This window comes from Histoplasma capsulatum (assembly GCF_000150115.1).
Source record: "Histoplasma capsulatum G186AR genomic scaffold supercont2.2, whole genome shotgun sequence".
NCBI classification, from domain to species: domain Eukaryota; kingdom Fungi; phylum Ascomycota; class Eurotiomycetes; order Onygenales; family Ajellomycetaceae; genus Histoplasma; species Histoplasma capsulatum.
The window spans coordinates 1410427-1424749 of record NW_025544802.1 but is presented as its reverse complement, the minus strand read 5'-3'; the positions used below and the strand labels follow the sequence as shown (position 1 = coordinate 1424749).

Sequence of the window (14323 nt, the reverse complement as noted above, 5' to 3'; positions counted from 1 at the left end):
TCCAGTTTTCTTTCTTTTCTTTTAACTCCTGTCCACGCTTACCTTCGCCTCCTAGGCTTCTTTTCTACACTTGATTCTTCTTACCTTCTGACACTGTACATAAGACTGTTGCTCTGTTACTTTATAGCTTACACTTTACTCCCGCCCCCCTCCCTCCTTTCCTCCGCTTCTATTGTACTTTTGATATGTAATGTTTTTCTTTAGTTTCTTCATCTTCAGCCGCTTTTTCTTTTTTGGTGTTGGTTAATCGATTTCAAATTCCTTGTGAATTAAGACATCATTGAGACAATTGTCACTGTAGTCTGCCGTAGGTTTTGTTTGAGGAGAAAAATGGCGGCGGAGGGAAAGGAGATATTAAAAAAAGAAAAAAAAGCCCTCTATCTTTCTTCTGTTCGTTATTACCTACTAGTAAGTAAGTGTGTATTTATTATTTTGTCTTGCATTTTTCCGGTTTTCGGTTTCGACTCCTTCCTCCTGATATCAACATTACTTTACCTCATTCTTCTCTATCATATCTTTACAAACTGGGCATTGTGACCCCTATGTCATTATAAGTGAACTGTACAAGCGGAAAAAACTTTGTAAAAATTTAAAAAAAAAAAAAAAAAGAAAAAAAAAAGAAGGGGGGGTCTACAAAATCGGAGAATATATATAAAGAGAATGAAAATGATAATGAAAATGGAGAAGAAACGAGCGAATAAGTACGAATCGCAAAGGGAAACGGGTGGGCTACTTTGGCAGGTTGGCAAGTTGGCAAGTTGTTTATACCTTACCTAGGCAATTTTGTATGCTGCACTCTGGGAAAGCTTGTAGAACATCGCATTTCTATAGACACTTTCTAAAGGAGTCCACTGTATGTTATTTCAAATGTAGCTACGCTGTTTATGGAGGCTCCATTCAACAGTTCATTCATTCAGACATGGGCAAATTATGTATTATTCAATGTGATATTATAAAGTTCACCTTTTGGCTCTCCCATCGAGGAAATGTGCTGATAAAATTAAACGATCTAAATTAGTAATGCGCCGTGCAAACGAACTTTCGAATCCTTCTGGATTTCGCCAAACAGTCTTTCTCTCAATAATATCCTTTTCACACTCTCCAGAGTACCGACGAGAAGGTAGTTAGCCCACGTCAACCGCGGCGCCAACTAGCCCAGCCGAGCCTAACTACAAAAGGTTCCAGCTGGCTCCAACGCCTGCCTAATTATAAGTCTCCACGGCCCAAGCGTTAATCCGACCCCACCCCATCTTGTCATCATCCATCCAACACCTCATCTATCCTTTCCATCAGCACTCGACGCAAGAAATGCCTGGCTCGGACGAGTCTGCTTCCTCCAGCAGGTCCCAGCATTGCCAACATCATAATCACAGCCATCATCAGGACAATAACCATCCGCCTCTTTTTCGGTTCCCAAAACTCCCCACTTCTAGTCCGGACTCTGGAGCAATGACGTCAGAGAGTAATAGGCTGGAGCGGCCAGGTAGCTCACTCAGCGAGAGCTGGGCGACCCTCAGCGGCTCTGATATCTATTCCGAAGATGATTCCCGCTCAGATCAGACAGACACCGCCTCTCTGGTTGGTCGTGGCGTTCCCGACGATGTCACCAGTCTTGAAGGCAGGGATGACGATGATAGCGAGGTGGATAGTGTGGACGTGCGAAGCTGTTACTCTGAGACCTCACTCCCCCCATTCCCACCCCACATGAGAGAACAAAGTCTGGAGAACAGCGACACAACCATCAAAGCTCCCTATCAGTTGGGTTCAGACCCTATCGAGTTTGTCGAGCCGGACAATTGGTCTGAAAGGGAAACAGTCGAATTGAAACATACCATCAAAGTATTGAATGCAGCTGAGATCCCCGCATTCCTGCGTTCCCTTTCCCACGACCTGGGCGATGGCCATCTATCTGTCACTGTCCAGCAGACAGTGGCTAAGCGTGGTCTTGACCTTGCCAAGCCGTTCCGTGCTCTCTACATCGGCGACTCGGATTTCAAGCATATCGTCCTTGATAAATTGGGGGATGTTCTCGTTGCAGGCTCCGAAGATGGCTTTAATAATGGCGAATCAGGGAACGCTTCTCGTTTTCACGTCGTCCCGGCATCCTTTGGCACTGGCGCTAGTCCGAACTATGCAGAACTTCTGCCAATTCATGTTCAACTTGTCGTCGATGAATGCCTGTCGGCAACGGCACAGAGCAAACAAAGCAAGATTAGCATTACGCTAAATAATCAAACCCTTTGCAGTTCGGCTTGGACTGGATCGGGCTACGAAATACAATCCTCTACTTCTTGGACTCTTCCAGACTTGGCTATCTTCTTTATAGCCCAAGATGACAATCTTGGAAGCCACAAGATTCGTTCTCTGTGTCATACCTTCATGAAGCGCCATGGGGTGCCATCAATAGTCATCTCCGAGAATCCTATGTGGGACAAGCAGAATCCAATTGTTCCGCTGGACGATCAAAGTTTACATATCTGTCTGGAGTCCCGTCGGAAGGGAACGGGTGAGCCACAAGTACTCGGCAGGTTCCCAATTGATTTGAAAACCTTCGAAAGTATTGCCCCTGGACAGCTAAATAGGCATATCGCATCCCTTTCGAGCCTTTGTTCGTCGAAAACTATTCCCAAAGCGACTAAGGCACCAGATAAGACGACTGGAAATCCCGATCAAGTTCAAGACTGGAGACTCTGGGTAGATATCAAATCATTGTCGGACGGTTCTCATCAGCTCATTTTATTCGGCACACCATACAATATCGGTACAATTAGGAACGCACTTTTCTCCTTTGGGATCCTAGCCTCTAGGTTTTTGGTGATCGCGGTGATTTCTGCTCTCATGCATGCCTTTATTCTATTGATCATGAACCTCTCCTCTCGAGCTCCCACCCTATCTATGCCCCCTCTCCACGCTGGACCTGCCTCGACAACGGCTTATTTACCTCCCATCACAACTACGGCCAGTACCGCAAAAACAACATCGTTGATGCCTCTCTCCGCACGAGACCTGATCTCTTCCGACTGTGCGCTGGAAGATTCACTCCACTTGGATACCTATATCTCGAAAATTACCAGCGGCACGGAGGAACCTGGTAATGGACATGATAAATTCCAAGTCCATGTTATTGGTGACTGCCACATCATTATAAAACTTCCGGCTCGCCTAGCATCACGCCGAAAATCTTTCAAGTTCGATGTAAGGGTAACCAGAGACGCCCTTCATATTCCGTTTGACCAGACGCGCTTGTTTGACGGAGTATACAAGCTGCGTCTCCCCAGAGAAGACGCATATGGCCTTCTGAACATTTCCATCGTTACGAAATCAAAACCGATGATCGAACAGGTTACGGAGATTGACTTCGGAACTCCCTGGCTTAAGATCGCCAACTGGAAAAGGGCCGCCCAGAAACTTTCTGCCAAGCTCAGAAGGGATCTCAACCTGGCCTCTGCAGGACTTTCAGACGCATACAACCGAATGTCAGCAGATTTGCAAGAAATGAGCGACATTCTACGCGGGGAAACCGAATCGGTAGGTCGGGCCTCGTTGCAGCGGGCAATGAAAGCCACGAGCTCGATGCTGGCCAAGTCGAAGCAACTTTCCGACGAGATCGCACGACGCACACAGGATAGAATGCTGGCATCCACAACCTTACTTCGTGAGAAACTGTCGACTGTGAACACGGATGTTGTGCAATTAGCCAATGATGGTTTGTGTGCAATAGAGAAGGAGGCGAGGAGACTATTCCAGAATCCCGCATCTGCGTACGACTTCAACATTGCCCGGCATCTCACAGATAACGCACAACGAGTGAGGAGGTCTCCGGGAATGGCGGCGGCGCAGAAGCAGGCGGCGCATCTATGGCAGCGGCTAGGAACTAGGCCTAATAATGAGCTAAGGAAGGCGATGCGGTGGTCCAGATGCGAGAGAGGGAGGTGCAAGAAAGCGCAACGCGGAAAAGGACATGGTTCTCAGAAGCACGAGCGCTGAGGATTAAAACAAATCTCCGCTCCATTTCTTTCCAACCGCTTCTTCCATCCCACGGTTATGTTACAGCCTGGTTCTCTTTCCTTTTTGTTCCCCCTCCGTTATTCGTTTTCTTTCTGTCATGTCTTGTAAGTGGTGGGCTTTCAGCGACTTCGGTACATTCAATAAGGACTGGCTGGCTTTTTTTTTTTTTTTTTTTTTTTTTTTTTGTGTGTAGGCGGGGGACCTGGGGAAATGGAGTTTCGAAAATGGGGGTCCTCAACTTAATTATTTGCTTTTATTTCCCCTTTCAATGTTCACATATTGATTTGAACGCGCTGAGTACATAATAACTGCCTAGGTAGCTAACTATCTCGCCCATTCCTTCTTAATTCTCAATATCTGATTTAGTTTCAGCTAGTTAGGTGATTCAATGGCGAAAACTTAAAAGAAGAGTACATATCCTGGATCTTCTGGAAAGTATTTCTCGATCAGAATAGATGAAATAGTGTGAATGTAAATTAGTATCATCAACTATCAAAAAATGCACCGGGTATTGCCAATGCCCTGGATATCTCTCCTGTTGAAGGCTTAACATGGCAGCTTCCGCTGTGGCATCAAAGAACACACAGCACAAAAATACACCAACGATCTCAATCTAGCTTTGCGGGTTCCACTTGCCCCTCTCCACGCCAGGTTCCAGGCTGGTTGCGGGCCTCTCAGGTTGCAAGCCACACGATTTACCCCTCCACCAAGAAAAGGAGAAAAAGACGGTGGAGGCGAAAAAGGGGAGACGGGCCTAAAAGGAAAAATAAAATAAAATAAAAATAAAAAACCAAATCAAATCAAGTCGAATCAAAACCAAACCGAAAAAAATACAAGGAAAGAAGAAGAGGCAAGAAAAGGACAAGGAAAAAGAAAACCAAAGAAGACTGGCGCCCCAACTAAGTGATCGCCCTAACCCAACTCACCCCTCACTGGAAACCCAAACCCGAACTCGTACCTTGACTTTTTCAACAACACGACCACAACCACCACAACCAACCACCACATCACAACTTTTCACCACTTGCCCTCCACTCCACCTCCAACCCAACAGCAACATCCTACAAACCAAAATAAGATAAACAAAAGACGACCCCGACGAGCCCAGTCATATATAACCTACCCTTAACGCCTCCCCACCAACAACCGCAGCCATGACCGACATTACCAACGCAAAGCCTGAAGACCCCACCACCACCACCACCGACGCTGCTGCGGCGCCAGAGGAAGAAAAGCCAGTCGACGCTCCTCCTGCCGAAGAACCCAAGCCAGACACAGAAAAAGAAGTTGCTGCTGCTGCTGATGACGATGCAAAGAAAGACGCGGAGGGAGGGGACAACAAGCCCCCCACCACCACATCTGATAGCGTGTTTTCGATGTTTGGTGGGGGTCCGAAGAGGGAGAGGAAACGGGAGGATGATGAGGATGAGGATGAGCCGTCTGGGTCTTCGAAGGCGAAGAAGGATGGGGATGTAGCGGTGAGTTACTGCCTGGTTTTTTTTTTTTTGTTTTTAAGGAAAAAAATTTCCTGAGATTTCTTTTTTGATTTTGATTTTTTTTGGGGGGGCCACTTACATACGGGTTGAAAGAACTCCTTCCCCTTTATTGGGGAATACAAAATTATTGGTACTGTAAACTGACGTGAGGCCTCTTATCTTGGTATCTTATTATATAGGAGGAGGAGGAAGCGGACGTCCACTTTGAGCCCGTCGTACATCTTACCGAAAAAGTCGAAATCAAGACGAACGAGGAGCTGGAGGAACAGACATTTAAGATGCGTGCGAAGCTCTTTAAATTCGACCGTGAGTCCCGGGAATGGAAAGAGCGTGGGACCGGCGATGTCAGACTTCTTAAGCACAAGGAAAACCAGAAGACCCGCCTGGTTATGCGGAGAGATAAGACGCTGAAGGTTTGCGCGAATCATTACAGTATGTTTCTCGTCCCCTAGAAAGGTTTTTAAGACGAAGAGAAAGAAAGCTCCTCGCTTTTCGCATTAAATGATTCCGTGATTTTAAGTGTAGGAATGCATTGATGCTAATATGAAATCATTTTAGTTGTTCCCGATATGAAGCTGGCACCCAATGTCGGTAGCGACCGAAGTTGGGTATGGAATGCCGCTGCAGATGTCAGCGAAGGTGAACCTGAAGCACAAACTCTGGCCATCCGCTTTGCGAATAGTGAAAGTGAGTCCTACCTAGCTCCCCTAGCTCTCTTTTGCAAACAATTGCTTACTCGCCTATGCTGCAGATGCGAACCTCTTTAAGGAAGCCTTCGAAAAGGCCCAACAGGAGAACGAGAAGCTTTTCGCCGCTGGCGCTAGCGAGTAAATTTTTCAATAGTCTGCTCGGGACTATATTATTCACGTTCTTACTATCATCATCATCATCATCCCAAATATCATCATCTTCGAGAACAATTTATGCGTCACTGAGATGTGTTTTAACAGCACGTTCAATTATCCCCTTTGACAACACGCCCCGTCTGGACTCAAATCCCCCGTCCCCACTTCACTATCATATCCCCCTTCACCACCATCGCCATCACCGTTCCCCAATACAGACTCCCCGAATAATCCTTACGTCCCCCTTGACAACCCCTATGCAAAATCCCAATACCCCCCGCTTTTTTTTTGGTCAATGAGACTGCTTTTCCCCTGATTCCTATTCGATGATGTAATGTGTTTCTCATCAAGCAATGGTGCAGATGAAATTATTTTTTATATTATCTTTTCACACAGAAAAAGAAGAAGATAAAGCGCCAAAAAAGGTTATAAATAGATAAATTTGAATGTCCATGAATTATAGACGTCGGGAACATCTGGCGAAATGAAATGGTTCCAAGTCAAACTTCTTTCTCTTACTTGGATTGATTAAGGGAAAGGGGCGATGCAATGCACAAGCGAAAAGACAGACAGAGAGAGAGAGGGAGAGAGAGAGAGAAAATAAGCAAAAAATAGGAACATAAATCGATTCTTTGCAAGAATAATCGCATAGAAAGAAACACTCAATCATAGCTCCCGCTACAATCCCCCGACCAAGGCCCTCGTCAAAACCACCTTGATACATGGCCCTCCTTATTTCTGCCTCGTCCTTGGCCTTTTTTGCCCTCTTTTCACGTATTTCCTAACGAGGAGCGATTTTGATCTTAAATTTTGCGGGTAGAGAGTGTCCTTTTATTATTCTATTGTAGAAAGCAGAGGAACTTGGAGATTACAAGTTCATTTTTCTCTTATTGTCGTAACAAATTATTCGGTTGCTGTGGTGCAACCATAGCAACTTGGTAAAAAGAACGAGCTCCCACAGTTTCCCCGCCCACCATATCGAGAATAAGTTTTTGTATTTCAGAGCCCACCACCAAATCCCCCTCTTCTACCCCATCGTTCGAAAGTTGAGGCTGCTTGGGCAAATTAACCGTCTCGCGGAAAGCTCCCAGGCGTTAAAACATTTTTAGCCCGAATAGCTTAGCTCTCCACCCCACCCGCTGTCCATAAACTTTGAAAACAACAACACTGCCGCCCAAAACCGCCCAGCGCCCACTCAATCAACGAGGGGGAAAAGAAGGAAAGAGAAGAAGCTGAGGAATACGCATATCGATATGCCTGACGTGAGTTCTTCTGTATTCCCGACCCATCCTATCTCCCATCTGACGCGAAATGCGAGAGGCATGGGCGGCGGCGCGTTCGTCTTCTTGCCTACCTTCGAACCCTCCCCCAAGGACTCCCCCCGTTTACCTTATAGAGCTCTCTAACTGACCCAATCCCCTTCCTTGACGGGATGGAGTATTATAGGTGAAACGCACTGTCAAGCTCGTTACAGAGCAAAAACTCAAGTTCGTGCCTTGCCCCCCAGTCCAACATTTCGCTCTCCCCCCTCTTTCTACCCCTCCACTCCCCTTCAATAATCCTCTCCTCCCAACCGGCATGATTGTTCGCCTAGCCCGCAGGCTATACATCCCTCTGCCCTTTCGCGTGTATATTGGCTTTTGCGAGAAGCTCGTGCGCCGTGTGGGAGGGACATTTGCCTGTCATCCCTCCAGATGAATAAGTCCTGAATGGAAATGGACTTGGGAATCCTTACCCCCACCTCGCTCTTAGAGTGTGCGCGTATATATATACATCTGTATACGTGCAAAACTGAGGGGCCCCGCTCACACCATGGAATATCTATATGATAGCTATTAGCGGATGCTTACACGAGTCTTTGTCCGTACAGGGATGGTGAGACGGCGTCGGAGGTCGAATTGCCGCTACGGAAATGGTCGATTGAGGTTTACCTGGTGAACGAGCATGGCGAGGATGTCCCCGCGACGATGTTTGACAAGGTCACCTATACTCTGCATCCGAGTTTTGGGAGTAGAGCTATCCAGAGTATGTGTGATGGTGATGCTGTTGAATGAATAGCTGCTATTTGCACATAGACGCATGCATCTGTGGCTGCATTTGTGTGTGTGTGTGTGTGTGTGTATAGTGTTATTTTGCTGACAATGTTTCACAATGTGATGGATAAAATCTAGCTTTCAAATCTGCCCCTTTTAAAATTGAAGAGGAAGGCTGGGGTGAATTTGATATGCAAATTGGCTTCACAGTTCTAGACAAAGAGCATGTTGTCAATCATGATCTACACTTTCAGCAGAATAAGTATGAGTCGAAGCATGTTCTTGTGAGTTGTACCCTTGAACCACCCAACTCATAACCGCATCCCCCTTTCCTCATTGATATTGTTTTATTTGTTTCTTTTGTGAATGCGGGTAGACTGATGTTATTATCTACCTGCAATGTGGGTGGATTGTCAAAGACTTTCAAAAACCCCAAACCAGCTCTACTAAATGTTCTTCGCGAATATGGCCCTGTGCCTGGTGATGAGAATGGTGTCAAATCGAAACGTGGAGGTGCACAGGATGAGGGTTCCAAGAAGAAGAAGCGGATAGATAAGAATGTTTGTTTGTTGTACCCCAGAGCCCCAGTCGTTTCCTTTTTACCGGGATCTTTTTTCGCCCAAGTCGATAAGGGGTGCCCCTTTTTCGCTGACGATATCCCAATGTTTTCGACATTTATTAGGTCGACATGGACAAACTGGCAGACGGCCTTCAGAAGCTTGGGGAAGATGACCTCCTCCAAGTTGTGCAGATGGTCCACGATAATAAGTCTGCAGACTCGTATACGAAAAATGACATTGAACGTAGGTTTTCTGGTGCCCTAACCCTACCGTACTCTCCTCTCTCACGCGCACACATGTGTACAGTACTGACATGTCACGGATACAGAGGGCGAATTCCATGTTGATCTCTACACTCTTCCCGACTCCCTCATCAAGATGCTGTGGGACTTCACACAAGAAAAGGGAGTTGTATGAGTACGGGGAAAGGGGTCGCCTTCATTCCCTGACTCTGACTGAAGTGATACTGTTTTCCCTTCCCATTCTGGGTTTTGTTTTTCTTGATGGATAACAGATGAAATCGAATCATGCGTGGATTATTTGGTCTCAAGGGTCCTTCGACATTTAGTTCTTCCCCACCCCTTTTTCTATGATGTAAATTATGCCACAGTCTCGTTTCCCCCCCTTTCTTTTTTCTTATTAATTTCCTTTTATTATTTTCTCATATCGCCGTTGTTGTCAATCACCTTTTGCTTTTCAGGCAGTTGGGTTGTATTTTCCTTCACCTTTTCCTTTTATGCTCTCTCTCTTCTTCTTTTACTCCCTTGGTCACTCATGGAATGATGGGGCAAAAAAAGGCCTCTCTTGATTTTCATTTCCCCCGTTGGCGGGCGTTGTTCTTCATGATTTGCATTCATGTTTGCCTTGTCTATTGTTTATCCTGGTGGGAAAGAAAAAAAGAAAAGAAAAATCTGTGGCTGTTGTCCATCTGTGCTATGTGGCAAAGATTTAGCACTCTACCCCTTGGTTGAAATTTGATTATTTTTTGCATCTCTTGTTCCCTCTGCAAAGTTCTCTTTTAATTGAATTAGATTTCAATTGATTTCACTGTGCAAGGTGCAGGCAGTTACATTCTTTACAAGCCAAGAAGCTCAAGTGGAATTTTATCTCGTGTCTACATAATACTACGAGTTACATAACCAGCTTACACTGAGGACGTCGTAGAATGGAAATGGGGGGAATTTGGGGATGGATCACAAAACATCAATAAAGTTAGAGAAATAGTGAAATAAATTAAAAAATAACAAAAGTATCGACGCGAGCAGGATTCGAACCTACGCCCCCGAAGGGAAGAGATAGATAGTTTGGCCAACAGCCGGTTCTAGTCTCTCGCGTTAACCACTCCGCCATCGCGCCTATTTGAATGCTGTTGGCAGAAAAACTACGATGAATTGACACTTCATGCTTCTTCCCTTTAGCCTCCTTCGATGTCGACATTGATTTTAACTGAACACTTTTCCCACGAGGGGAAAAAAAGGGGCATTCTCGATACCACCAGCTATTGATTCAATTTTTTAAACCTTAATTGGCTAACAGAAAAGATGTGGGGGTAGCTGTGGCGGAAATCTGGACACACAATTGTGATGCAGCTAATACGTTGCAATTATCATGTATGAGCGCTTGAAGATGGAAAAAATTGCCTTCTGTAGCACAGAGAAGTTAAAGCCAGAATGGCGAATGACAACTTTGCTAACAGTATGGCAAACTCTCATTCGCTGGGTTTGTACTGTACGAGCATGCTAAGTATATGGACCTCAAGATACGAGATAATAAGAAGCAACAAGCTTCAGTCGAAGAGCGCCAGTATCTGCTTACACGGTGATGTGCCGTACAGACCCCAGCTGTTACCAGCATCAAAGCGACTGGGAATCAGCGCAGGCTAAATTCTTTTGTCGAAATGCTTAAGCCCCGTAACGCCCGCGGCCTGTGTCAAACGGCAAACATCCACGTCTTATTGTTTCGACGTGGCTCTATATTCAGTATGGGAGCTGCCGTAGGGATATTTGGCCCTGCTACCTGCCACTGCCGTCCATTGTGGCCCGGGCCGTACCAGATGAGTTAAACGGGATCTGGATGATGTGGACGAAGAATCTCATTTGCAATTCTGCATAACGCTGCGCGGGGGGGGGGGGGGGGGTAAGGGAAGGAATGCCTACGAGCCGGGTGAGAATTAAAAGCCTGTCTGTCCAGTGTTGAGTCTTGACATGCCATACCCTGCACTTCTAGTTCCTGGGTCATGTGGGAAAACTTCCTTGGCGGTCTATTTCTTGAGATTTGATGCGGTCTAGACTTAAGGTTGTGGGATCTTATTATACAACGATTATTTAGTTAGTTGGAGGGGCTGGGAAAGAAATCAACTCCTAGTCGATAAATTTTTATTTTTGCTTTAGCAAAGGGGTTTATGGGGGTTGATGAGGTATTATATACGCACTGTACCAGGACTATTATTTATTTATTTCTTCTAGAATTTGCTAAATCGACTCGACTTATGGACATTTGGAGGATAATCTCCGGACAAGATTTTTTGGGTTTTCATACCACAGCCGGTGGCATGCAAGGGCAACAAGGAGTGATGACTGTCAGCATCGATGTCAAACCCTAAATATGGACACATCGTTCCACTCGCTCTGCTTCTGTTGTTTTCCTTCCGGAGGGTTGCGTTTGATCCGCCCTCACGTATAGAAATATCCTAGTTTATAGCAACATCGCGTCATTATACAAAGCAAAATATATATATGAAGAAAAAAAAAAAAATGACAGGCTGTTCACTCCCTTGCAGTTTAGAAATAGACAATCTAAGAGACAGAACGAGAAGAGGACGGAAAGAAAAGAGGAAGAGGAAGCAGAGAAGAATAAAGATGAGATCCTGTTTCTCCTTTTATCACGCATGTATATGTCATCGCTCATAATGGAAAATGCTTCAATAAACGGACGAAAAGTGAAAACACTTTAGGCGTGAGAAATGTATTTTGATCAGTATATCCAACAAGACACTGAAACATAGAGGATTGAAATAGTAGAGTCCAAGTAGACGAGCGCACCAGGATATCAACAGGCGAAAATGATAAAAGCGCAAAATCCAATATTGAACCAAAACCAAAATCAAAAAGAGGAAGTAAGCGATAGAAAGGGGAAGAATTAATATTACATAACGGAAACGGCTAGTTAGTTATGGAGAAACGGAAAAGGAAAAAGATCAGAGAAGATAAAACGAAAAAAGAAGCGCCAGAAGGGTAGTATAGGAAAGGCAAGGACATTACATGGACCCGCATAAATCCTTCCATTTATGAAGAAGCCTCATTGCCGCCTTATAGCTTTATACGTGAAATAAGAACCTTAGAGTTCTTGAGTGAATGAAAGCGTACACGAATGATGGGCCATATCCGTAATGTTTTTTCTTAGTCTTCTCTTTTGTTTTTAAAACTCCAAGGGGTAACGTGTGAGAAAATCAACAAGCCAAAAATTTGCGCCAATGCAACAATGCTATCCTAGGGGGTAATTCTGCATTTCATGGAGCGGGAGAGGTTCGTTTTATCATGGCGGTTGGGGAATCTGAAGAGGAGAGAGCATGAAGGATGGGGTATAATGCGACAGCGAATGGGAATCATAGTTGAAAAATAAAGAGAAATAGAAATAGAAACTAAAAATAAAAATAAAAGGGACGGTCAATCAGAAAACTCGGTGTCTGGAAAAATCAATACGTTAATCAATTGTTTGTACAGAGTTGGGGTAGAATGAACAATTTTATATCGATTTTTTTTTTTAAAAAAAAAAAAGAAAGACAAAGGGAACATACTGCATCAGGAGATCTTCTAGGCTCGCAGAGCTACAATCTCGTCCACTGGGAAGTTGATGGAAGATATCCATTATTGTAGCGAAGACATCACCATTTCTGTAAGCCAGTAGGGCGGGTGGAGTAACATGTTCCATCTCTGCTATCTCATAATGTAGTTTAACGAATCGAGTGGTAGCCTGTTTCCGGGCCACGGTAGCCAGGCAGTCCTCGACGATGTTGCTTTCGGGGGACTGAGATCACAGGAGATTAGTGATGATGTACTACGGTCTGGGTGAATGTTAAAACGAGATGCCCACTTACTTCAGGATCGTATATACAAACGACAACAACGGTATCTGGAGTCACCTTCTCGATGGCGTCCAAGTATCCGTTTGCATTAACTACCTCTACGGTTCCGTACCTTCGCTTGCTGGGGCTAACACGTCTCTTGCTTTTGCGTTGTAACTCCAGCATACGAGCTTCTCGCCATTGGCGCATGAAGCGTTCATCTTCAGTTTCATCCGGCGGCGGTGATGCCTCGTTGGCCTGTTGCGTGTCCTGTTCGCTTTTCGTCGAGTTGGAGTAGTAGGTATGTTCAAGGCCTGCGACGTTCATAAACGTGCGACGGAATGAGCGTTTCTTCGCCCTTTCGAAAGATTGGGCATCCGCAATGACGCCTTTCGGCCCAGTGTTCGCTTCGAAGACGGTAGTAGGGATATGGTAGCCGCTGGCTTTTGAAATCATGTTGGGGGAGGGATCGTCTTCGGTATCGGAGTGAACGTATGTCAGGCTCTCTTCCTCCGAAAATGATAGGTTTGAATCGTTGTCTGAAGTAAGACGGTCTTCCGGGTGACAGGAGACCTTTTCTTTGGGGTTGAGGAGGCGGTCGACTTCGTCTTGTGCGGCGGACATTTTGAAGTCGAACAAAGGCGCGTTAAGGCGGCTGGGGACCGGTCAGATTTATATATAGCAATAAATTCCGTGATTGGATTCATGCAGTCCAATCGGCTCAGAAATGGGTGGGAAATGGTATTGTGACGACGGAGGAGTTCCTTTGAGGATAAGAGGGCAAGGACAGGGACAGGGGACGGAGGACGTAATCAAAACAGACTGGAGACAAAACCGCAAGGAGTCTCCTGTGTTGCTGAGGGGGATGATCTTGTTTCAGCCTTGAGAAAGGGGCGAGCCTGAATGCTGGCGCGATATGTGGTGGCCCCAGTGGACCGCGTGGGCATGGAATCTGCAAACTAGTGTGGCCTTGGCGCATGGTAAACCAGGCTGGATGCCACGCGACGGATCGCCTTCTGATGACTGAACAAGTGGCAGGAGGTCAAATCCTGTCCATTGAATGGGGGCATGGAAGGAAGAGGGATGAATTGACCACTGACCAGGGCGAAGGGCGAGCTTCAAGCTGAGATCGCCCACGCTGATTTGTTGGTAGATTACATTAAGAGACAGGAATCTGCACTCAATTTCCAAGCAACCCATCTGGCCACAAACCACTCTAAGTTAGGCCTGCAATTGCTGCTCTGGGATGTGTTTACTTGGAGATGTATGTTGGAACGTTGAAGTTAAACCATCTAATCTGGCTAGTCAAGAGCATCAC

The 14323-nt window shown here is 45.6% G+C and overlaps 4 protein-coding genes and 1 non-coding gene across 5 annotated transcripts; 3 read left to right on the top strand and 2 right to left on the bottom strand.

Moving 5' to 3' along the window:
* Nucleotides 1–1291: 1291 nt before the first annotated feature.
* HCBG_01702 (uncharacterized protein) lies at nt 1292–3987 on the top strand (the record flags this gene model as incomplete). The annotated part of the gene is made up of 1 exon (XM_045428751.1): nt 1292–3987. One exon carries the CDS (start codon nt 1450–1452, stop codon nt 3985–3987), a length of 2538 nt encoding a protein of 845 aa, XP_045290537.1.
* Nucleotides 3988–5162: 1175 nt separating this feature from the next.
* HCBG_01701 (ran-specific GTPase-activating protein) lies at nt 5163–6804 on the top strand (the record flags this gene model as incomplete). The annotated part of the gene is made up of 4 exons (XM_045428750.1): nt 5163–5486; nt 5684–5936; nt 6063–6191; nt 6256–6804. The coding sequence occupies 4 exons, from the start codon at nt 5163–5165 to the stop codon at nt 6333–6335; spliced, it is 786 nt and encodes a 261-aa protein (XP_045290536.1).
* A 1260-nt stretch (nt 6805–8064) lies between these two features.
* On the top strand, nt 8065–9829 carry HCBG_01700 (uncharacterized protein; the record flags this gene model as incomplete). Its single annotated transcript, XM_045428749.1, has 6 exons — nt 8065–8102; nt 8220–8374; nt 8521–8666; nt 8802–8942; nt 9065–9185; nt 9271–9829. 6 exons carry the CDS (start codon nt 8065–8067, stop codon nt 9357–9359), a joined length of 690 nt encoding a protein of 229 aa, XP_045290535.1.
* A 366-nt stretch (nt 9830–10195) lies between these two features.
* HCBG_11007 lies at nt 10196–10298 on the bottom strand. The gene has a single exon. It is a non-coding gene; the product is annotated as a tRNA-Ser (tRNA).
* Nucleotides 10299–12059: 1761 nt separating this feature from the next.
* Nucleotides 12060–14237, bottom strand: HCBG_01699 (phosducin; the record flags this gene model as incomplete). The annotated part of the gene is made up of 3 exons (XM_045428748.1): nt 12060–12627; nt 12739–12968; nt 13039–14237. The coding sequence occupies 3 exons, from the start codon at nt 13627–13629 to the stop codon at nt 12612–12614; spliced, it is 837 nt and encodes a 278-aa protein (XP_045290534.1).
* Nucleotides 14238–14323: the final 86 nt, after the last annotated feature.